The 26,847-nt window shown below is 30.0% G+C and overlaps 1 protein-coding gene across 3 annotated transcripts; it reads left to right on the top strand.

Annotated features, from left to right (window-relative positions):
• Nucleotides 1-1,059: 1,059 nt before the first annotated feature.
• Nucleotides 1,060-25,017, top strand: LOC108686375. Of its 3 annotated transcripts, XM_018191643.1 has the most exons (7): nt 1,060-1,140; nt 6,127-6,224; nt 9,579-9,714; nt 12,952-13,032; nt 13,118-13,248; nt 13,316-13,474; nt 24,397-25,017. In XM_018191643.1, exons 3-7 carry the CDS (start codon nt 9,660-9,662, stop codon nt 24,433-24,435), a joined length of 465 nt encoding a protein of 154 aa, XP_018047132.1. In that variant the 5' UTR covers nt 1,060-1,140; nt 6,127-6,224; nt 9,579-9,659; the 3' UTR covers nt 24,436-25,017. The 3 variants fall into 3 exon arrangements, with proteins under 3 accessions (XP_018047132.1, XP_018047134.1, XP_018047133.1); XM_018191645.1 differs by lacking the exon at nt 6,127-6,224 and having other exon boundaries at nt 9,645-9,714; XM_018191644.1 differs by lacking the exon at nt 6,127-6,224.
• Nucleotides 25,018-26,847: the final 1,830 nt, after the last annotated feature.

The raw sequence follows: 26,847 nt of genomic DNA, 5'->3' as shown, positions 1-26,847 counted from the left end.
TGCATCATATAGCATGATTCTACAATTAAAAATACGTGTTTCGAAAGGCCCTTGAATCAAAAAACAGCAAAGTAATACTTGGAAAATATCCGATATCCGGCCGGATAATTATCTGCCGGATATCCGATCAGATATCAGATATTCGGTATCATTCTTTTCAGATATCCAGGTATTCGGTATGATCCGTGCATTCCTAATAGATATTGTAAAATTAATAATTTATAATCATGTATTTTATACTTTATTCTGGTATATTTTAACATAAAAATCTTACAAACAATTAATTTTTTTGATAAATCTTAATACTTTTATACACATTGTAAAAAATATTTCTGATAAATTATTGATTTTTCAATATCTGTCTTAATACTTTTATATGCAGAATAATTATATTATGTGACAAAAATTATTATAATTCTATTTAAAAAAATGGCGATGATCTCAAAAAATTAATTTTTTTCAACAATTCATTTTACCAATATTTGTCTCCCTCTAGATTATACAATTTTCGTTTTCTTCTAAATTTATAATTTTGATGATTGATGATTGAATTTTGAGATATTTTACTGCATAATAGTTAAAGTGAGACTCTTTATAAGTGAGAAAGCAAATGAATTGTATTCTATTATTATATGTATATACGATTTATGATATACGCTAATCTGCGACTATTACTCGAAGTAGAAAGTTTTCATTATGTAGAATCAAGTGAACATATATTATTTAAGTTGTCATTTCCCAATGCAATTCTCTAATAGTTACTAAAACGTATCTGTAACTCGCACATCGTGAAACGACATCCTTTTGCCGTTTGTTAATCATAAATTATTGAGTGGCACGAGGCCATTCAGTGAATATTCATTGTGATAGCATCAAACTTATTCAAATTATGATCGTATGTGAAATTTGTGTGCCCAAGAAAAAGATTTTAGTTATAAGAGCGAATATTGATACTTGGTTTGACTGCTGGTGACCTCAATTCTAAATCCCGCAGGCTGTCCTTTCACTTTAAAAGCGTTTCAATGAGCATTCTTTCTCGCACCAGCTTAATACTGAAGACATACTTCATAAAAGAAACCTCAGTTCGTTTCTAGAACGTTGATTAGTGAGACCGTCGGTGTTTTTAAGTTTCACTTTCATGTAAGTTGTAGAACAGAACGTGTCTATCAAGTTTTCTTCATATCATAACGTATTTTCTTCATTTATTTGACATAATTAAATGTGTTTGTTGAGGAAGCAGCTATAGAAAATAAGAAATAATACGAAAATAATATAATAATATGAATATATATTTGTGTGTGTGTGTGTGTGTGTGTGTGTGTGTGTGTGTGTGTGTGTATTATATATGTGTACACACACATATAGTAAATAATATTAAAAATAGGAAATAATTTAATGTGGAGATGTATACTGCGTTTTCTTAAGAGAACTGGATATATATTTACATACCCAAGTAGCACACAAAGCATTAAAAAAGTATATATAAGTGGTTTTTTACTTTAGAAACGCTGCTTGGACATGCAATCTCACCTCATTTCGATTTCACTTTCGCCATTGTAGCTAAATTTAGTAAACAAATTGATCAATATAAGAAATATATTTAATTCTTTAATGCATATAATTCCATATGTATATATACATGTCTGTCCTTTTACAGTCTTTCTTCATGTTTTTACACCTAATTATGCGTAAATTGGTATCTTTGTATTTTTGAGAGACATATATATTTCTTATGTGAAGTTACATTTTTTGATTCTGCATGTTGTGCGTTGAAATAATTTTTTAGACTTAAAACGCGTTCATGAGTGGAAAGAGAAAAGTAATATCACTTATTAAATTACAATGTACAAGCAATTTAATAATTTTTTTATGCTAATAAGCATTTTTTTTTAACAATATTGTCATAATGTTAATAAAATTTAAAAATTATGAATAATTTATTGCCAAAAATATTACCTCGAAAATCGAACCCAAATCTCCCACTTGTTGGGTTCTGTTTATGAATGTGATTTAAATTCGGAAAAATATTTCGACGCGTGATATGCAGAATTGGAATATATAAATTCACACAAAAAGTATAATGTATATATTTAAGCTAAGATTTATTTCGATCGAATATAGGATTCTTCTTATTTAAAACATAATCTTTATTAAGATATAGAACTATAAAGATAAGAATTTAAAAAAAAACCAAAAACAGTCAAAATACAAGTTTCAAACTTTAAAATGCTTTTTTATTTTTTTACGCAATTTTTCATCAAATTTGATGATTGAAAATTGTACAATTTTGAGCGTGTCAAAAGTATTATCCAGCTTTTTTAGCAGTGTATATCTATCATTTTTATTTCTCTTCACAAGACTTTGTAAATACATTTTATAAGTTACTGTGTCACTTTACATTTTATTTCTAAGCATTGCAGGTTATCGTATGTTTTCATCCATTGCTAATGCCAGCTTTTCCTGAACGTTACCGTTCACTTCATCAGAGCGAGAAACGCACTGATACTGAGCTGTTCCTTTGGAAAATTTCTTTTATATGGAGAAGGGCAAGGATATGTTAAAAAAAAGGAAGGAGGGAATTCTTGGCTTGTTAAGAGAATAATCTTTCGTATCCTATTTACATTATAATCTGAGTCTCTATTCAAATTGCCTGATGTTTCTGTATTTTTAAAGCCTCTCTGTACTTCTTCGGAAAATATGACATTGTAGCTATAGTAGTGTTATCGAATAATATTTAATATCCTGCCTCAACGCTGTGTTCTGCTAATACTGATTGAATGACATGTTTCCCTGCTGACATGAAGCCCGTTGATGTTCCTTCACATGTATGTTGATCATTCTTTCGATTTCACCGATGTATAATTTCCCGCAAGGTATTTTGTATACTCTCCTGAAACTGAGTAGAGATCTTTGATCTTTAAAATTTCTCAAGATTTGCTCAATCTTCCTTGGAGGTTTGAAAAGAGTTCGGATATTGTTTATTCAAAATGTCAATTCGATCTATTGTTCTTTTTACATATGGGAAAATAGAAAAACTTCTTCCTGTTTCTTGTTGTGTATCAGTTGTTTTTTTGTCCTGCTTTACATCCTTCTTGTATTTGTTCTGCTGTAAGATTTGTTTCAAATGGTTAAGTTCTGTTTAGGTAGATGTTCTTTATCAGAGATACTGGATGTTTTATGCACAAATGAGTGTATTGTCGACTGTTTTTGTGCTAGTGGTAATGTGATTCGGTATGTAAATATCAGTTAGTGTGTGTTGGCTTCTGTATATACTTGATGGCCCAATATATTGTCAGTCTTTTTTGCGGCAAGAAAAAAGAACAATCAGAACAATGAAAAACATTGAAAAAGGGAATCATTCTCTTTTATGTCATAGTAAATCAAATATTGGGATGTTGATTGTTGAGAAGTTTAAGAATTTATGAAGTTCACTACCATTGATGTTCTTTTATGTGCATGTTAATCTTCAGATTACGAATGTGTCATATATAACGAAATCAAACTTCTAGTTTATTGATCTTACGAAGAATCTCTTCCTCGAAATACCCCATGAACATGTTCCCTGATAGCAAAATATTAGCAATTTGCGGCAACAAATTTGATCAGATTTTGATTACAAAATTATAGCTATCTGTGTCCATATTTAGCTATGGATTTGTCGATAAGCCTGCTGACATGTTTTGCCAACAGTTTGTTAATCTGATAGTACAAACTCTGTGTATAATTTGTTGTTTTTTGCAATCAAAAAATTGGTAATAAGCTTTGCTCAAAATCTATCTCCGCAGGCTTTGCTATCAGGATTTGCAATTACAGGAGAGATGGGAGAGCTCATAGCCGCTCCAATCTGTTCATAGAATTAGTCATTGTAGGAAATCATGTAGTCATTAGACAATGCTCAATTAAAAGGATGATATTATTGGGAACATTAGGTGAGACGTTTTAATTATATCTAGAATTTCTTTTATTGGAATGTGTTTATGAAAAGTGACTCTACATTGAAACTCATCAATATATCTTCAGAATGCAGATGAATTTTTTGGATTTTCCATATGAAATTGAATTGGCGATATGTGATTCAGTCCTCCATATCAGAGTTTGTAATCGCAAGCTAAGCGAGAGGTTAGAGATTTTATGGTGCTGACAATTGGTCTGAGAGGGATATTGAATTTATATATTTTTGGCAAACCATATAGTCTTAGTAGAAGAGAATTCGTGTTTCAATATTGCTTTGCTGAAGAGAATCTGCTTTTTTCTATTAAAATGCTAATGTTTCTATTTGAATCTCTATCAAACCTTGTGTATGTTTTATTCGAAACAAGAGTCTCCATCTTCGTTCTGTAGTTTGATCTTCTGTAAATAACTCAACCATTTGAAACAAATCTTACAGCGAAACGGATATAATAGAAGAATGTGAACAGGACAATCAGCAAACACAAGAACGAGACAACTCAAACAACAATCACAGAAAGAATTAAACAAAAGAAGCCTCTTCTTTCATGTGTAAAAGGAACAATAGACGAATCTCGGCAGGATTTTGAACAGATACAACATTCGAACCATTTTCAAGCCTCCAAAGAAGATCCAACAAATCTTGAGAAATCCTTAAGATCAGACCTCCACTCAATGGAGTATACAAAATATCTTGCTCTTGTGGGAAAGTATACATTGGTGAAACCGAAAGATGTCAACGTGCGTATGAAGGAACATCAAGTTGGAAAGGAATATCACGGGACGTCATGCTGAAACTCTGAAGTATGTATATCATACAATCAGCGTTGGCAGAACACAGCGTTGAGGCATTAAATACTATTCAATAAAACGCTACTACAGTTACAACGATGTCATATTTTCTGAAGAAGTACAGACAGACTACAGAAATACAGAAACATCCAGACAATTTTAAAGGGTTTCAGGTTATAATGTAAATAGGGTATGGAAAATTGCTCTCTAGACAAGGAACTTCCCTTCCCCTTTCCTCGATATCATCGCCCTTCCTACAGCATCTATAGAGGGAGTTCTCCGGAGGAGCAATATTAAGCTGCTTTTTCATGCGAGTAAAGAAAAGCTAGCGTTTCCCACTCCGTCACAATTCAGCGTTGAAAAGCTAAAGTTATCGCCTTTTTCCTTTTCATGGAGCGAAGTTTCGCTGGCGAAGTTACTCCCATGTCATGAATAAAGGAGCATTAAACAAACAATTTAAAAAATTGATTGATCAAAATATTCGAAATATTTAATCAATCAAGTGGGCCGTAATCAGAATCAGCGTTGCTTCGCTCATAGTTGAACAATATCGAACTTCGAGCATTTATTCACTGGATTCGTCAATTTGGCGAAAATTGATGAAGAGAGAATAAAACGCCAGTTTTTACTCGCTGCGTGAAATTGCTTTAGAGTCCTAGATATAAAAGAGAAGCGCAACAGTCTCGATTTCTGATTGGTTCCGCCATTTTTTTCTACGAATAGTCCCTTAACATTCTAATTTCGATAAGTATCATCATTTTTAAATCTTGATATGTATACTGTAATCTCCAAAGAAAATCAGTATTTCTTTGTAGTCAGTAGAAACACTACTGTTATAGGAATCGCATTCCGTTTGCGGAATGATGTAAACACAGGTCGCTATTTTTTCTTTGGATGATTAATTATAACTATTAAATAATTATAACTATTAAATATACTCGATTGCGTTCTCAATATCAGTGCTCTTCGCTTTAATGAATTGAAGATTCACAAAACGTTGGCATTAACAATGGATGAAAATATGATGATAGCGCAAAATCACGTTAGGATTATCTTTCATGGATATTATTTTCAAAAATACCACTTTCTGTAGTATCTTTGAAGATAATACCTATGAAAAGCTTTATTTCTAAGCATTATTTGTAAATTTTTCATGAGTCGTACATCCTACATCTGTGATCTATACATATATCTCAGTCCTAGGATATATGATATCCTAGGATATACGGTAAAAATGCAAGGATTTAAAAGATTTTTCTTAATGCGAAAAATAAGTATTTCAGATTTTTAATATTTTTTTATAGACAATGCAAAGTTTTTTATCGGTACAGTTCATTTATCTTAAACATATAATAAATGACATTTGATAAATTAAATTTATGTTAGGCACGAAGCATATTATCTGTGATCAAAAAGTAATTATAATGGGCCATTAAACTGCGTGCTTTGAAGGAATCGAGAAAATATTTTTTTTTTTTAGATTGGTAAGAGTATTTCTAATTACTGTTTAAAATTTAATGTAATTACTTTTCTTAATTCAGAAATAAATGCTTTTGAAATTAACACTAGTTTAAAAATAAAATAACTTGACTGAGAAAAAAAACTTCCGGCAATTTTTAATATGCTAAATTTTGCTGAGCAAAGAATTTGCATAAAATTTTGTTTTTGGAATGAAATTTCGTTGTGGAAGTGTTTCGATGATGAATATATGTCAAGAATATATGTCAAGAACAAGGACAATTTCCGAGATATAAAATGTTCAAAGAAGTCACAAACTCGTTAAAGCCGAGAATCTCTCTAAAAGATTTTTCATTTCAATAGAACATTTAAAGAAATCAAGAAGTAATGCTCAGTGATCGATGTTTTTTTTTTTACGATTCAAAATATTTTTGAACATATTAGAATATCTTTTTTTCATGCTAATTAATTTTGAAATACAATTTGAGCATGGAACGCGTTGTGTTCTCGAAGTGTTCAAAACGCAGGATATTATTTTATCTTGTTCATAATATTGCGATATAAGTTTTAATTTGGAAAATTTAAATTTTTAACATCATTAATGAATAAATGACAAGCTCTTTTTTACTTTATAACAGCATAAAATGTTCTCTGAAACTAATATTAAAAAGCACAAAGGACACCGCACAAAATTATTGTATTTTGGCCCTCGATGAAATTGGCTGAAACTTTAGTATATTATATAGTTATAGTTCTTGACTCATTGATCAAAAATGTTCATAGATACAAAGCTTGAAAATGACTAGTTTTATTATAGCCGTTTAAAATTTTATTTTGTTAATGCATTAAATCAAATTTTTAATAAATCAAGAGATTTTAGATAACAATAAGCCATTCACTTTCATCATCCTCCCTCTCATTCCTCCCCCCCCCCCCCTCCCACATACGCACTCCTGCGCGTTAATTTTACATAAAAAAATTTATATAAAAAAAGTGCATAAAAATCGAAGTAAATCTTTTTTTTATTACGCTTTTGTGCGCTTACGTGCGTGTGTGTGTATATATTAATGGTGTATATATATTGGTGTATATATATATATCAAATACGTTTATGATTTTAGTTTTTCGCCTATTCTCATAATTATCCAGAATGAATGACGTGAATATAATAGGCGTTTCATTCCTTTGGAGTTGATTTCATTCCTTGGAGTTTTATAAGCTCTCTTGCTTCTCACATTTGAGATCCACAAAAAAAAAACAGAGAAGAGGAAAAAGAATTTTCATTCCTAATTGAAAAGAATTTTCTATTCTGATTGAAAAGAATTTTCTCTCCTATATGTTGTTATCGCACTTCAGCAAGCACACGATTTTTGCACACGGTGCTTCACGCACGGAAACAAACATTCGAGTCATGATAATCAAGCATTTCGCACGTGAGAGATCAAGGAATTTATGCATTTCAAACGATATGCATGAGAGAAGTAAAATCTAGCAGAATCTAAATACATGATTATAAAAGATGATTATAAAAGATTTGCTTCGATTTTTATGCTAAATTATAAAATTGCGCGCGCGGGCGTGTATGTGGAGGGGGATGGGGATAGAGTGAGAGTGATGAGAGTGAATGGCGTTGTTATCTTTTGATTTATTACAGACACTTGAGGCATTAAGACTCCGGAGTAATCGCTACGGCCATGTTAGAATCATGAAGAAACGTCAGAAGCGAGAAACAACACTTAATTTAGACTTTATGCCTATATTTATGTAGCCATTTGTAAATATTATAAATACAATTTGGATAAATCTAAATGACAAGATCGCTTAAAAACATTTATAAAAATCAACGAAAACTGTCTTTTTCTCCCTTGACAATCGTAAAAGGCATATAAAATAAACTTATACTCAGGCAAAAATATAGGGTTTGACAGTTGTTGAAATGAATGAAAAATACACTTCTACATATAAAATTTCAAGATAATTTTAGTTTTCGTCGATAATTATGATTTTGATAAATACGAGACAAATCACATTTTCATAATTAAGCAAATAATAACGAAATGGACACAATTTTCGTCAACATCACTTTTTCACGCCTATAAGTTCAGCCATTTATTGTGGATTGTATTGCGAGGTGCTGTAAGCACGAGCCCATGTGCAGTGCATTAATTCGCTGAGTCATAATAGCGGCCCAACTTATCGAAAATAAGAATGCAGTACTAAAAAAGAAGAATGCAGTACTAAAAAATTGATAAAAAGTTCTGAAAAAATTCTTAGAGTTCTGAAACGAAAATAAATGATTTTTGTCTCTTGCAGTTTTTCTGTAAAGTTGATAGTATTTCAGTAAAAAATAAACGTCGAGTCGGGCCGCTACTACGACCCAGCGAATTAATACACTGCAATGTACATACATACATGTACTCTCCTTTGGCGTGCCGAAAGCACATGTACAGCCGGTCACAGAAAGGTTGCAACTTTTTTTTATGGGTTTCGGAAGCCTACTCACCGAGCGATTGATTCTTATTTACGGATCCATGAATAAGAATCAATCGCTCGGTGAGCAAGTTGCATTCCGAAACTCATTGAAAAATAAGTATTGCAACCTTTTTGTGACCGGCATCAACATAGAGTTCTTAGCTGAGTATTCAGGAGACTTAATAAAATAAAACTTAATAAAAATTTAAAGGGCTATAACAAAAAAACTAGTCATTTTCAAGTTTTGTGCCTATTGAACATTTTTGATCAGTGAGTCAAGAACTATAACATACTAAAGTTTCAGCCAATAATTTCACCGAAGACCAAAAATCCTATGATTTTATGCGGAATTCTTTATATTTATTAAATTGAAATTATATTGCGATATAATAATAATAATTCAACGAATTAAAATTATGTCAAGACATAATAAAAATTGTTTTTATTTTAATTTAAATACAATTTCAATATTAAATTATTAATTGTGTCAAAGACAAAAATTTGGAATTGTTATTATGTCGGGACATAATTTTAATTTGTAGAATTATTATTATGATTTAACTTAGTTCTGGCTCAGTAATTCTATTTAACTTTCAAAATATAATATCAGTCTATAAAAGTGCTTTAAATAAATATTGTTATTTTAAAAAGATATATATCTTTATTTTTTTAATTGTAATAAAATAAAAAATTATTTTATAAAAAATATTTTTAAAATTTTATTCTATTCTTATTTATTACATTTTTCTCAGTTAAGATTAAAATTATTTATGAATTAATAAATTTTTTATAAGCGGTAATTGCAAAATTAAAATACAATTTACAGTACAATAGATCGATGTTACCTTAGATAATTAAAAAATCATACCCAATTATCCTGAAAATTAATCTTTATTTATCATGTTTAGTTACATATATAGAACAGCCATTGAAATTAAACACAACTTGAATACGAATAATCGGTGTGTACGCAGAGTTTCTTCTTTAAAATGATCGTGAAGACCCTGGTTTCACAGTTGCTGCTTTTGTTAATCTTCTACGACCGTAAGTATATTATTTCGTATGCAATATTCTCAAATAGCACGTAATACTGCGTAAATATTGAATAATACTGTGTTACGTCCAAGAGTTTTTAAAAGGATTTTTTAAAAGAGTTTTAAAGCAAGGGGGGCCATGTAGGAAGAACGTAATTAAGATCCTTCTTGTGATCAACATTCTGGAACACTATTATAAATCAAACGCACTTGTGTAAAACCCCAGATATATATAATATATAAGTCAACATACATATGCAGGATTGAGTAATAACTAATTAATAAGTTAAAAGCTTTTTCCGCCTGTATTAAAAATACTTTAAATAAAAAAAAGTAAAAGTGCCGGCTCAACATCTTTCAACCTCATTTATAGCCGCAGTAAATAACAAATAATTGTCATTAGAAAACACAAGCTTATACAACACTCGATTGAGACAGATGTGTAGTGTTGTGTCGACGATAACAGACAATTGAAACGCAACTTGTATCGTCATGCACGAAAATCTAGAGATATTGCAATTGGAAAGTACCCTTCTATATAATAAGGGATTGATATCTCCAAGGATATCAATCATGAAACTTTATCCCTAGGATAAAAAGTGAAAAGTGAAAACTTTTATCATTGAAATTGGAGAAATTTTTTACTTTTCACTTTCCATCGTGAGGATAAAGTTTCATAATTGATACCAAGTACTTTAATTCTTTACCTCGGAAATCACAAATTAAGAAATGATTCCATATTTTTACATTAATGCTCATAGTTCATGTTGTGATTAACGACATAACTAAACCTTACGTTCGCTTACAACTTAATTTGACGTAAAGACGAAATAATCTGAATTTTTGGAATTTTTACTTTAAAAAAGTAATTGAGGAAAAAAATCGAAGTTCTTGGGTGCACATTTGCACTGATCCGCATCCGCATCCGTATTTATTGCATAGTGCATACTACCTTGATCAAAAAGTTCCCGGAATTACCACTAGATGATGCTCTGAGTCAACTGATTTGAGTTCTGTTTTTTTGGTTATGTTGCCACATCTATCATTGACATTCCCACCAAATTTTATCACCATAGCATGACATTTGTAAAAATTACGCCATCTTAAGTACATCTACCTCTGCACGTATTTTCGATTTTTTATAGTTTTAAAAATAGAGTTGAATTTGCAACAACGGGTTTGTAAATTTTGCGTTAAAAATGGATTCAATGGTGTGAAAACCTTGGAAATGTTGGGAAACTCTTTCAGCAGTGATACTCTAAAGAAAACAGCCGTTTATGAGTGGCATGAAAAAATCATTACTGGGAACGCGTTTTAACAGCCGAAAGGAGGTAATGAAAAAATCGAAGACGGCTCTGATGGCTATACCAACAATAGAGTTTCAGAAACGTGAGCTAAATCAAGCGCTGGCATAAGTGCGTTGCAGTCGATGGGGAGTACTTTGAAGGGGACAATATCACTTTTGATGAATAAAACTTGTATTTTGAATTTTCTGAATGAATTCCTGAATTTTTTGATCAAGGTAGTATTACATATATGATTATGTAATGTCCAACATTGTTGTTTATGTAAAGTGTTTAAAAAAAAAACAAAAATGGAACTTTGTTACTTATGCCAGCGCATGCGTACATTCGAGATACATTGTAGAAATGAGAATCCGGTATTTTCTATCTTGTTGTCTTCGCACATCTCGCACTCTCAAAAAGAGACTGCGTTAGCAATATAAGAGTGTTATATATATGGCTTTCTTCAAATCTTATCCATGATATAAAAATATAAAATATTTCATTGCGCATAAAGGCTTAAACACAATAGGCATAGGTAATAGGCACAGGCAACAGTGAATAACAAGTCCAATCAGAGCTCTGGTGTGTAAGTTCGATATTATATCCTAGAGTTCTGATTGGACAGCTTGTTATTCTCTGTTTCCTGTATATTGTCTATTGTGTTTAAGCCTTAATAGCTGACAGATTAAATTAGGACAACCAATCAAACATTCCTAAATTAGAATCAATCTAAATTTAGAACAAATTTTTGATTGATCAAAAAGTAGTCACTATGTTGAAGATAATTGCGCATCTTTGGAAATGAAATATTTTATATTCTTATATCATGGTCTTCTCTTCTTATTTATCTTTTTCCATTATGAGTGTCGCAACAGGTGAGTGCCATCTGCTGTTTAAAATATGAAACGGATAACATTTCCGAGGGCGATGATGAAGATGATGATGAAAACGTATCTTAAAAATTTAACACTTTGGACACTTCACATCGCGATATCTTTGTTTGTATAGGGTAGACAACAAATAGTTTAATTATATGATTATAGTAATTATATGATTTAAACCCGAGTTGTCCATTGAGATTATTCAGAATCGATCAACTTCTGTGTAATTTCAATGATCTGATAATCTCGGATGCTCGCAACTCGCCGGCTTGAATAAAGACATGGGCATTTCGCATTCGTTTGACGCGAGTCATTACATATCTCTTGATATCATATCAAATAGATTATACTTATAAATAAAAAATGTATTGCTTTCTGTTTTTTTAATTTCTAAGTTTTCCTTTCAAATGTAAATATTACAACGAAAATAAATAAAATTTATTTTTTTTATTGTACTTAAAATCATCAAAGTGCTGGTAGGATAACGATTACTTATTAGAGCTTTCTTTTTCAGTTTATATTTTGTTTGAATACTTAAATGAATATGAATACTCGTTAAATATGTATAATTATATAGTAGTATATTATATGTATAATTATATAGTATAATTATATAGTTTTCTTTGTGAATAAATATTTTTGATAGACCCAAAAATTTTGAATGAATATATATGATTATATTTTTTTAATGTGAAAATTTTGAATAAATACAATTTATAGCTCAATTACAAATTTTTGTATTCATCGGGCACATTATGAACTGCAACGTTTATAAAACGTTAGCATTTTAAGAATTGATATAGGTAACTTAAACATGCAAAACACTTCTTCTATACAGAAAGTACCCGTGGAAATCTTAAAAATATTAACATCTTTTTTTTATCTTATTTTTATATATTTTCGTATCCAAAACGTATCTAAATCTTGTTAAAATCAAATTGGAGGCATTGGTTGTATTTTTTGTAAGAGATAAAAACATTTATTAAGATAAAATTATGTTAGTAAAAAACATGACAAGTTTCATAAGTTTTTCCATTTATATGTAACGATTAAAAATTGATATAAAAATAAAATTCACAGATGTAACAAGTCTGATTATACCAGAAGAGCTTCCGACAATCCTAAGTTTGATATATTCCAATATATCGCCTATTAAAAAAGTTAAGTATATCATAAGTTAAGAATATAACCTTATTATATAATCCTTGTTAACTTATATCGATGTTTATTATGATGAAATCTACAGGAACTGATTCCAGATTTGGCGTGGGTTTTCGATTAGGTGAACACGCGGATTTTCAAATTCTTGTCGAACTAGGGCCACAGACTGAGACAGATTCAATAGGTACATCTAACGATGCCAAAAGGCGACGAGATGTAAGAATTTGCATAATTTGTACTCTAAACGTTACACATTTAATAAAAAAATTTTTTTTATAAATAGGCGATGGTAAATGCTGCGATGAAGGGAGAGCTAGGACCATTGGCACAAGCGGTAGCTAAATATCAAATAAACCGTAAAATCCAAAAAGAAATGGATGAACTCAAAATAATAGAAGAGAAACTTAAAAAAATTAAAATGGAGAATACAAAGACTCAAGATGTAAGTAAGAAATTTATACAAAATGAACCAAAGGAAATTTAAAGGGTAAAAAACTAAGAACTTTTTTCAATTAATTTTTATTACATCAAATATAGAACATAATGACTTTATATATCATCTTATTAAATTCATCAATATGAATCGCGTTGATTGGCAAATGACGAATTGTGTTGTAGACTGGGCATTGGGCAGACACTATTGTATAATCTCATTAATGTCATGTAACATGAAACATTGAAGTGACGAATTGTTATAAAATCCTATTACTGCGCGTTAGCTGTTTCGTAGAGCGTTTCGTTACATATCACTTTCATTTTTGTTACGATTTTATATTAACACTGTTTCAAAAACATGTTACATATGGGTGTAGAGTGTTCTATTACCGTCTTTTTCTAATCAAACGATCTGTACCAACTTTTATTAAATCCAAATGAAGTCTACATTATATATAATCAATATGAAAATCGATTCTATGATTATTATCATGTTTACACGGTATCCTTAATCGATTACATTTTTCCGAAAAATTAGACTGGAAAATATTGGTATTAACAAAAACCCTAGGCATGATTTTAATTTGTACGGATTAGTAATACTGTTGAAGTAGTAAGTCCATAAGTTCGTCTATAAGTGTATACCACAAACTTATGGATTTACTATTTCAATTAGAAAACTAGAAATGTAAGTATTTAAATAATCGAATACCTTTTTTTGATCTATTGATACAGTTTACCGCAACGCAACAAAGCATTTTATAAATTTTTTTGCCTTCGTTAATATATAATATTTTAGTTTTTTTATATCCTTTTCGTCTCTTATTCTTGATAAAATTTCGAAGTGCGAAAATACATAAATACGAAGTTATAAGGTTTCCAACAGCTTAGAAGCTATAATCTATAACAATCGTAATGACCATAACCTTTATAGCTCAGGGGCGGAGTAGGAACAGAGCAAGGGGAAAGGAATGAAAATGGATATGCGAACACTCACGTTTTTTTTTCATAGTGCCTTACTTCAACGATGTTAGACCTATTCTACAATCAGTCGATGTCGGCTGTCGCTAATCGTTTGTCGTATATTGTATGTCGCACATGAATACTTGCTATTCTATAATTGAGTCGTTGATTGAAGTCGAAAAGTCGGAACAAATGTAAAGAATGGATATTGAAACGTTGAATACATATTCAAATTTATTATTAATTTGGATGCAAATTATATGATTATAAAATAATGCGACTCCACTTGCTTGACGACTATTATGCATTGATTTGGATCAAAACGATGATCGAAACATATATTATTCAAGTTTCAAGTTCTTATAAGCATTTCTTAAGTTTGAGACAAAAGAATTAAATTATAAAATATTTTTATATTAAATAATAATAATTTAACAAATAAAAAAATTACCTGATATATTTATATCATAATATATATTTTCTTAAATTTGTGAATATTTTTTGCCACAGATCTTTTTTTTGCTAACATTTTTAAAATCCACATCGTTTATCATACAAGCAATGATTTTCGCAAACAAAATCAATAATTATTTGTACATTCAGTGATTCCATAATATAATATAAACATATTCATATATCCGTATAAAAATATCTGTTTAGCCATACACAAATGTGTCCGAAGATTATGTTTCATCTAGTCATAGTCAGAAAAGATGGGAATTGATTATCTTTTATTCCGACAACGATAGCCGACTTGCGACAACTTCATTCGACAGTCTAGTGCGCATGCGTACGACGCCCGACTCCGACATACGATTGTAGAATGGGCCTTAAGCCTAACAAGATTCTAATCCAGGAAAACAAACATCATGTGCCACAGGCTTTATTTTATTTTTTTCAGTAATACAAATGTCGACGCGCACAGAAGGATAAGTTGTCTTAATATTTTACCTCTCGCACCGTGCTTCCAAACCATAGATTTCTATTATAACATTAGATTGCTAACTATCCACTTTTCCTGTTGTCAGATAATGTGTATATTATTTGTAGGCACATACGTATTGTAAAACCACGCAGAACACTATATTTGTATACTTTCATATACTCGAAAAAGTTTTATATATATACACAGAATAAACGAAATTAAGCTTATTCAATGCGTTTTTGCACGAAATGAAAGAATCTGAAATAAATAATGGTGTACGTGGTTCGTAACAATTCGCAGCAGTTTCGCCCAGCAAACGAAAATAGATTGAAATAGATTGGAAATTTTCAATCCATCCGAATCCATATTTTAAATCCATAAAAATGGATTGGATTCCATATAAAAAATGTTTATATGTGTAAAAGTTTAAATAAATTAAAGTAGTAATTACATGAACTTTAATAGTTATTATTTTAAAACTTTTATATAAAAAATATACACTAGTTGTATAATGAGGAAAACATATTAATATGAAATATACATAAACGCGATTAATTTATTAAATTAATTAAAAATAAATAATTTATATATGTAACATTTACATATTCATGTAGTTCTTTTTATGTTTCTTTTATTATTAAATGAAGTAGAATTCATGATATATTTTTATTATAATTTTTTTTTAACTCAATTGAATTAAAACAAAAACTTTCTTATTCATAATTTTGAATAAAATAGTTTTTATGATGCATTTTAAATGGATTTTCAAATAGAAACAATGGATTTTTTATTCACAATTTTGAATTGAATAATATTTATGGCTCATTTTAAAAGAAAAACTTTTTTTTTCAAATGGATTAAAAAACTGTATTTTCTATTCAGAATTTTAAATTGAGCAGTATTCATGATGCACAAAAATGGCTGATATTATTTTTAAATTCAACTGGATTGAAAAACTGCATTTCCTATTCACAATTTTGAATTGAGCAATATTCACGATGCATATATAATATAATATTATTTTTAGATTGAAAAGCATAGAAACATATTCCATTCCATTCCATTCCTATAAATGAATAAAAATGTATTGAAGATTGATGTATTGAAGAAATAGACATTTGTTACAATTCCTATAAATTAATAAAAATGTATTCAGGATTGAAAAGAGTTTATTTTAACATTTATGAATCCATATTTCTGAATGTATATTTATATATATATATCCATTTCAATCCATTCTCATTTGCTGGGCGTGAAAATTAAAAGTTAGATTGCCTCCTTGTTAGATGACATTTCCTTATATACTTAAGAATCAATCAAGGAGAGGCTAGTCACGAGACCTGTCGGCATCTCTTTTCTATACATTTCTAGATGGTTTTTATTGCGCGCAGGCAACACTTTTAACATAGTAGGGATAAGCAGCGTCGAAATATATATAAGGCCTGACTATGAATGTGGGCATTAAAGACATGTTGACGGTTGTCGGCCGCCCCTATAAAGCAGCTGCCCGGATATACCTGATCCTGGGATCCTATTCTTGAAAAGTATCACATACAAAAAATACTATAGTATATGTTACATACACTATAGTATTTCTAATTTTACGTACGCGATATTTTTCAAGAATAGGAGCCTTGTTCTATATCATCAGGGTATGCGATTTAAATCTGGAATCGAATTTTTAAGAAACATGTGTTTAACACACAAAAAGATGATGAAGGGAAAAGTGGCGGCGAAATTCTCCATGAATAGTTTGATATATGCTTTAGTTATCTTTACGATTTCAAATATACGTTGTTCACCATTTCAACACGTCATGTTTATTAAGATTCAGTTCCACAACTCACTATTATCTCTTAACCAAGGTTCAACTTATTCATTGTCTCTTTTGAATTCTAGAATGAGAAACAAGTTGAACTTTATTTAAAAGTTAACTATGAGTTGTGGAACTGGGCCTTAGTGATATCAATGAGATTATACAATAATGTACAAGTAGTGCTCGCAAAGATCTGCACATTTCGGGCTGATTCCAGCAAGCGATCTCCATTACCGCTCGAGGCTCGACAGTCGAGTCACCGAGCGCTCACCTGACACTATGGCTTAGGAGCGTTCCTATATCAGAAATATACTGGGAGCGCATCTTCCACTAAATTATTATTGAAACATGTTTTTTATTAAATAATTTATTTCTATTAAAATAAAATTTTCTATTGTTAATTTATTTATTGTTTTTAATGATATACTTATATCTTAACGTTTTCTAATACATTACATAATTATGATAACATATATTTCGACAATAGTTTTCTACAAATTAAGTTTGATTTAATCGAGAAGCCATTATTCAATTTGTTATAAAAATTAATTTTTAGTCAAAATGAATTCTTTTAAATCTCATTCAACTCCTTGCTTGTTCCATTTCATTTTATTTACGGATACGCAATAAATTATACAAAATTTCTATAGTATAGTATTTTTGGAATATTTTCATAATGACGCTCCAGTTATATTCTTTCGAGTTATAGTCACGTTACATGCGTAAAAAAAAATTCACGTAACCTGCGCGTAAGAGTCATGTAATATGCTTATATGATTCATGTAATATGGATGTAACATAGTATAAGAATATAAGATATTTTATTGCGCATAATAGCGGAAAAAATACTAAAATAATCAGAAATTTGTTTAAAATTTAGCATCAAATACAAATGCAGTGTTGGTAAAAATACATACATAACAATTGTAAAAAAAAAAATTAAAATTTGAAAAAGTACAAAAGCTCGTGAATGTATAAAATAATGAAGTATGAAATAAAATAAATGTAACAATGTTAATAAATGTAATTTGATACTTAAGATCGGCTAAATGATTAATGTACGACTCTTATAATTTTGAACAATACATGGATATTTCTTCAAACCAAATAGAATATGCTAATTAATTATTTAGAAAAAAGATAGATAAATTACAATAAAGGAAATAGTTTATGAATGAGAAGCAAGATTATTTACAAATATCGTTATATTTTAAGACCCGGTTGCATCAATGTTTGATTTTAAGCCCTTCTCATTTTAAAGCGAAAGAAGGATAGAGACAGAGAGTTTTAAGTCTTACTTAAAAAATCAAAGTAACGTTGGTGCAAATGAATCTATTGTTGCTACATAAAACTTAAAAAACTTTGCTCTTAATCCCTCATCGGCTACCTCGAACTGAACAAACTTCTTGAAAGAATAATGCAATTAAGAAGAACGCAAAATCTGGTTCACGCACGATATGAGACTCCGCTTTTTGATCATTTCTAACCTAATGTATGTATATACATAGCAACTGTGGTATCAGCCACTTTTTGATGCTTTTTACAATTTTGGACAAAATTGATTTAGAAGCAGCCGCATTTTGAAATATTGCGTATTCTCTGCAACAAAATACCTTATATTCTTAAAATGTGATTACATGTAGCAGGTATGCGATACAGAAACTAACTTAACTAAGTAGCTATAGAAAACCGCACGAACCGTGCCGCTTGTTTCTTTTCCTTTCTATTATATGTAGCGCGATAAGCGGCATGGGCTAGTAATAAATAAACTTTAATATGAATTTTTTTAAAATATATTAACTTATTTCTATGCACATTTCATCAATATTCTTATTTTTTCAAAGGATTTATTTAATAATTTGCATTTAAATCAATTAATTCTATTAAAAAGTGTTTATAGTAACGTGAATTTGTTATTGGCCCGTGCCGCTTACCATGCTACATGTAATGTAGAAGAGAAAGGATCTAAGCACAAGAATTGTCGTAACACTTATTTAGAATTAAGTTGTAGACGTAAGTAACGCACAAGTTTTCACATATGACATACAACTTATTATCATGTCTCCAAGAGTCTGCAAATAGTCGTATGTCATACGCCAAAGCCTGTGCGTTTACTTACGTTTACAACTTAAGTCTCTAGTTAGAAATATAGATGGTCCGACTGAATACATTTTTCATATACAGTTCTGTAATTATTTTAAGTCAGCGCTTTCTAGGTAGATTCAAGTACTGAAACAAATATGTCAGCTTTACGTGTGTGGTGTAAACGTAATGTAAAAAGTAGTTTTTGTAAAAAGTCTAAATACAATAGGAAAAAGTGTGTTGCGAATTGCAATAATAATATAGGCTCTTTATTCACAATACCGAAAGACAATACATTATTTCGCATGTGATATAAAGTCTTGGCAGAGAGTTATTTTCAACGTCATATATAAAATAAGGAACTAAATATTTATGAAGCTACAATTCAAGAAATAATAGAAAATTTTAATTTAAGATTTCCTTGTGATCTTCATAAAGAACAAGCCGTGGCGGAATGCTTTTATTACTATATTTTATTACTATGAGGATTTATTACTATATTTTATTACTATGAGGATGAGGCTAAAATACAAAGTAATGCTCTCGTTAAAATAAGTAAACAGAAAAAAAAATCTAGGTTGTCCAAAAACTAAAAGATACACAATATAAATTAAATTTCAATAAATATATTAATATATAACATATGTTTGAAAATTTATTATGATATTTAAAATATTTACAAAATATATAATGAATTATAAAATCTATAACAATTTTTATAAAATATTAATGCGTTTTATATATATATATATATATTAGGTGTACAACTTTGCTTCCGCCGTTTTCCTATAGATGGCTTTAGCGGTAAGTGGTGATCGAAATAAATAGATCATAGATGTCATACAATAAACTTGGATATCTGTCAATATAACCCCATAGAAACATCAGTCGATTTGTGTCTGCATCATAAAGTTATTCTCGATTGAAAATGTCAGTTTACGAGTCAAATTCTCGTCATTTGCGGGAGGTTTTAATTTTTTGCTTCAATATGAAGAAATCTGCGGCTGAGGCTCATCGAATGCTCTCAAATACTTATGGTCAGGCCACTATTAGTGAAAGAATGTGTCGTGAGTGGTTTCAAAGCTTCAAAAACGGTGATTTTTACGTCGAAGACCGGCATAGCGGTAGAAGAGAGGTTTTCGAAGATGCGGAATTGGAGGCATTACTTGAGACTCATGTCAAAATCAAGAAAAATTGGCACGATCATTGGGAGTGACTCAACAAGCCATTTCAAAACGCCTCAAAGCCATGGGAATGATGACAGAAGCAAGGAAATTGGGTGCCGTACGAATTGAAGCCGAGAGATGTTGAACGGCGTTTGTTTGCTTGTGAACAGCTGCTTGAAAGGCAAAGACGGAAGGGATTTCTGCATCGCATTGTGACTGGGGACGAAAAATGGGTTCATTACGATAATCCCAAGCGCAGAAAATCATGGGGAGTTCCCAGCCATGCTTCCACGTCGACGGCCAAACCGAATATTCATGGCTCCAAGGTCATGCTCTGTATTTGGTGGGACCAGCTCGGCGTAGTGTTATGAACTGTTAAAACCGACTGAAACAGGCGATCGGTATCGAACGCAATTGATGCGTTTGAGCCGAGCATTGAAAGACAAACGGCCGCAATACAACGAGAGACACGATAAAGTGATTTTGCAGCATGATAATGCTCGATCCCATGTTGCGAAAGCGGTCAAGACATACTTGGAAACGTTGAAATGGGAAGTCCTACCCCACCCGCCGTATTCTCCAGACATTGTTCCCTCTATCACTTGTTTCGATCAATGGCACATGGCCTGACCAGCACTTCCGGTCTTATGAAGAAGGTCTTATAAAAAATTGGATCGATTCGTGGATAGCCTCAAAAGATGACCAGTTTTTTCGACGCGGGATTCGTACGCTACCCGAAAGATGGGAGAAAGTAGTGCCCAGCGATGGACAATATTTTGAATCATAAATGTATAACCAGTTTTTTACAATAAAGCCTCGAAAATTTCGGAAAAAAAATGGCGGAAGCAAAGTTGTACACCTAATATGCATATTATTAGAATAAATTATATATAAATTAAATTTCTGTTTCATTTTTAATGCAGATATCTTTTTTATGTACATAATGATTATGCAGAAATGTTGCTATGATGTTGCAAACATTAGCCGTACATAGCTGCACAACGAGACCAAGTAAGACAGTCAATATACTTGACTCTCACATATCCTCTGGTAGCAGTCTTCCGAATCTAATAATCACAGATCGAGGAGGCTAGTCAGACCACCTACACTTCTAACACCGTGGCTCAAATCCAAAGGAAGCAAGCGGCCCGGTTTGCGCAATACTTATAGCAATGATGTGCTATCGTCAAAATTATTTCCACAAAATGTTTGTACGCATACGAAAGTTGTTACAGTTTCGTATTGGCTGCTTTTACATCGTATCGGCGATACGCAGATGCACATTCCCACGTGTGGGAATAATTCTCACGACAGCGCATCACTGACCTATAATTACCTAGTTAATTTCTTACCGCGTACCGTACTATATGTAATCACATCTTTATACCATGAATAAGATTCATGTAAGATTCTTGATTTATCTACAGCTATCACAATTCTTCTACGATCTTATATATTCCTGTCCGAAATTCGTATGTGAAAATTTTCTTGTAAGAATTTGCAGCACATAGGATAGTTTTCTAACCCTAGCAAAGAATGTAGTCCTTTCTGAATCTTAGAGTCTGAGCACAAGAATTGTCGTAACACTTAGAAATCATGTATTGTGGAATACACAGTTTTTGATAAGTTGAAATTCTTATTCTCTGTTCCCTGTTTCTTTTATTGTGCGGAGCCCCTTGCTTAGAAACTTTATGGCTTCTTCATACTGAACGCTTGCTGCGTGGCAAAATGTGATGCAGTAACCAATAAATTTACAGCTCCTAATGTGTTCATTCTGCAGGAGTCATTAAATTGTAGACGTAAGTAACGCACAAACTTTCACATATGACGTACAACTTATTGCCGCGTCTCCAAGAGACGGCAATAAATCATACGTTATACGTCAAAGCTACTTCAACTTAAGTCTCTAAATAAGTATTACGACAATTCTTGTTCTCAGACCTTATCCTAAATCTAAGGCCTGGTTGCATCAATGTTACTTTGATTTTAAGCAAGGTTTAAAACTTTTTTTGTTTCTATCTCTTTTTGGCTTTAAAACAAGACATAGAATTTTAAGTCTCGCTTAAAATCAAAGTGACATTGGTGTAACTGATCCTAAATCAAACAATAAGATTCAGTTGGATAATGTTGAATTAAAAAAATCTTTTATATAATAGCAGAACTATATTATTATAACAAGTATAATATGATAGAATATACTGAGAATGCATAAATTCTGTTGAATTAAAATATTATGATCCAAAGCAATAATACACAAATTTACAAATTCGAAATATACTTTCAAAATATACTATTTTACATAAACAATGAAACGTTGCTTAAATAGGAAATTAACTGGGCACAAAAGCATATAAGTCTTTAAGTTTATTTATTTATTTCTAAATGAATTTATATTTTTGAACATTTCTACGATTTTCTTGACAAAATTATATCCTTTTAAAAAAAGTGTTACAAAATTAAGGAAATATTAAATATATGTTACGTATATTATAGTAGTTCCTAATCTTTTTGTATATGTTTCTTTTCAAAAATAGAGAGCCAATTTCGATCATTATACATTCAAATGCAAGCATCAAGCAAAATATTTTTTATACTAATGCATGTATCGCCTCGCTGAGTGATTGCTTCTTTCACTGCTTGATACTTGATGGTTGCACTTTTATTGTGTGTTCACATTAAACGATCTTAATAAATCGTTTATTATTGTTTATACACGCTGCTTGAAAAATGCGTTTTGTCTCTACATATCAGTTATTGCGAAAAATATTACTAAAGCTTCGGTGATCTAAAGACTTAGGACACTCGCACGAAATGTTAGAGATCCGGCTTCAAGCCGAGGTAATATTTTTTCGCAACTAAATTTACAGATTTTCAGCACATTAACATAACTTTAATAGAATGTCTAATTGAGCATCAAATTATTAAATTGCTTCAATTTAATTTGTGATATTACAATATAATTTGTGATGATATTACAATATAATTACTACAGTAATTCAATTGTATTTTTAAGTCCGAAAAACCAATTTGGCGCGCAGTTCAAATGGCTACATGTATATATGGCTGTTTTTTTTTTAGGAGAATAGTCGACACAAATCGACACATGTTACTTTTTATTTATAATTTTGTTCAAACTCAATCGACACACTTCGCCTCTGCTGTAGGAAAATCAGAATGTGTTAAGTGCGATTTTGATGAATTTAACGATATCAAGACGCATATAAACCAGTTTCTATCATCTTGTTCTGTTCTTTGATCATCTTTGATTAAAATTTTTTAAAAGATTAGATATTAATAATTCGCACACACACTGCATATATCGCGTTCTATTTAAATGTGGCAAACTGTGTTAAATTGTGTCGATTTGTGTCTCCTAATAGGAAAACAATCCACATTATAAAGTCACGTGAAAATTATTTAAGCATCCAAGATCCAGCTTCGACTGTTATAGTATAAGTATAATTAAACATTTTTTCTCTTTTGTTTTTTTTCTAATTAATCTTTTAATTTTGAAGTTAAAAAAATATTCTGGAAAAGTAAATATTTAAACAATAGCATTTTATACTACAAAAAAGTTTGATATTTTTTTCGAAAAATCATTGTACCAATTTTTTCAAATAGCATTTTGAAACTTAAAAAGTCTTTTAAACTTAAAAATATTTTAAAATAATCAAAATTTTGTCCGATGATGTTTTGTCAAACTACTTCAAAATGAGATAAAAACATTGCAAAAATATCAATTTTTAATTTAACATAATTTAGGAACAAAATGTTATAGAAAAAAAATCAAACGCAAATATAAAGTCCTTTTTTTGCACTTCAAAATGCATAATTGAAAACTTAACGATTTTTTTTTTCATTAATATATTACAGTGAACTTTTTGTTAAATGCGAACATATTAGCAAAATATTTATAGACGCTATTGTAGATGGAATATAAAGTAATTGAAAATTTAAAAAGATTATGTGTTTAACAGAAATTTAAAAAAGAAGAAGCTTCACGTGTACGTCGATGAAGAAACTGCAGCAACATGTATTGTAGCGGACGAAACAGAGTTATTCTATGCCTTTTAAGTGCATAATATCAATTTATTGTTATGCAAATGTTCTTAAATATATATACCAACCACAAAATTCTGATAATTATTTCTTTCCAAGGTATTCTACTGTCGTGATAAAATTTATTCATTAATATAACAACTCTAGAAGCAAAATCGGTTGATAATGAATCACGTATATAACAATCAAATGTTAATCGACAATCTTGATATATAATGCTTTATTATTTTTAAATCAAATCTTTCTTGTTTAAATTCGAATTATATTTTTTTAAATAGTTTTAAATAGTTTTTTCTTCCTTTTTTTTGGTGTTTCAAAGTTTAATCCATTTGATATATTATTTGATGCATGTGCAAACAAAACATCAAATGCACATTAAAATATGTACATATTAGAATTCTATTTTTGAATTATATTCCTTACATGCTGTGTTTAAAAAGTTTATTTTTTTTTGTGCTTCTAAGTTTATAGTTTATGCATTGTACATATATAAAAATATAAAATATATTTAAAGAAAGTAAAAATAAATATTTCTTTTACTTTTGCGTACTATTTATTATATTCTATAAACCTATTATATACAATTTAATACATTTAAATATATTAATTTACATATATTGTATACATATATTGTATACATTACAATGAGTTAAAATAAAATGTTTTAAGTGCGTTGTAATTTAAAATGACAAAAAAATATTAATTAAAAGCGGTTTCAGTTGAATAATATGTATACGTGTTTAAATATAACACATTTCCCTGTTGAAAATAAAACGTAAAGCGAGTGTCAATAAAGCGTTAATTGGAATGTAAAGGAAATGTAAAGAGAGAGTGTAACTCCTCTTGTAAGGAAACAGTGGCGGATACAAGAGAAAAGGCGAAGGGAATTATCGCCTCCTCTAGAGTTCTCCAAATAGAAAGTTACAAAAAAACAGAAGGTTAGAATTTATTATATAAAATTTGTTTTTAAATTATATTTCGTATTACGTTAATATGTATACAAAAATGTATCTAGCTGTAATAAAATGTTGAGTATCGAACATGTATATTGTAGCGGAAATAATTTTGTGCAGATATATTATTATTAAAGCACTAGATGATATATAGATATTCCTATTCATTTTGATTCTACTTGATTATATAATACAATTAGTGAAATAAATATTAATTGAGAAGAGCTCGCTCACCTCAAATTTTGATAAAAATACATTGAATCGATGGGTTTTTGCATAAAAATAAAAATTTGACAAGAAAAAAGTGTCGCTCTGCTCGATAAACCGAGATATTAATCCTATAAAATCGACGACAATTCAGATTAGGAAATCTCTTATAGCAGAGATTCATTACTTTTAAAATACAAATTTATTAACAAATTGGATAATATGGTTCAATAAATTTAAATTAAAGGAAGTATTTAAGAAGAGCTACGAGTCAATGAAACAATATTCAATATATGTTAATTGTAACAATGCAAACGTTTCGACTTCCATATCAGGCTCGGTGTTATTAATTTATTATTAATTAATTTATTATATAAACCGCCAATAATTAACTAAATAGACTGTTGGATACATATTTAGAAATTTGTGTAACATATTTCTTCTTGTGTTATTTACTTAATCTTTGTGCAACAAAATATATTAAGAAATGAAAATATTTATCCGCTTATTCTGCATCCATAGGATGATATCCTATGGATCATTTAGATATCATTAAGATGTTTCTGGATGATCAAATTTCATCTTGTTAGGTCGCTTGGTGGCGCCCATAGTATATGTATGTCTATAGCGTATATATACTCTGCCAGGCAAGTGGCGTAATACGCAATATCGCCGCGGGATGAACTCGTTTTCTGTTCAAAGAGAAAATGACGTGAATCCTTATAAAAAGATTTGTACGAATGGAGTTCATTACTTTTAGCTCCTAATATCGAGAAGTATCACATACGAAAAAGTAGGGAAATACTATAGTACATGTTATACTATAGCATATACTATAGCATTTTTCCAGTTTTTCATATACGATACTTTTCAAGAATAAGGGCTCAGGGTGTACTCATGGAACTTCTGAAAGTATTTTTTTTTAATAGAGTTATTTATAGTTAGTTAAATTAGAAAAAGTTTAATTAGAAAATTTTCATTAAAACTTATAATCAATAAAACCTATTTTGTATAATATATCAAAAACATTCCTTTCGTCAATTAATAAATAACCTATGTACCTATTTAAAAATAAATTATGTATACAAAAAACAAAATAAGCTATAGCTGCAATTGTCAAATTAATAACATATAAAAATAAATATCATTAAATTCTTCCCGAAATAAAAGGTAGTTTTCAATATGCTGTATGGGATATTTATGTAAACA

The sequence above is a fragment of the Atta colombica genome, unplaced genomic scaffold, assembly GCF_001594045.1.
Source record: "Atta colombica isolate Treedump-2 unplaced genomic scaffold, Acol1.0 scaffold178, whole genome shotgun sequence".
Classification (NCBI taxonomy): Eukaryota; Metazoa; Arthropoda; class Insecta; order Hymenoptera; family Formicidae; genus Atta; species Atta colombica.
This window is presented reverse-complemented; position numbering and strand designations above follow the sequence as displayed.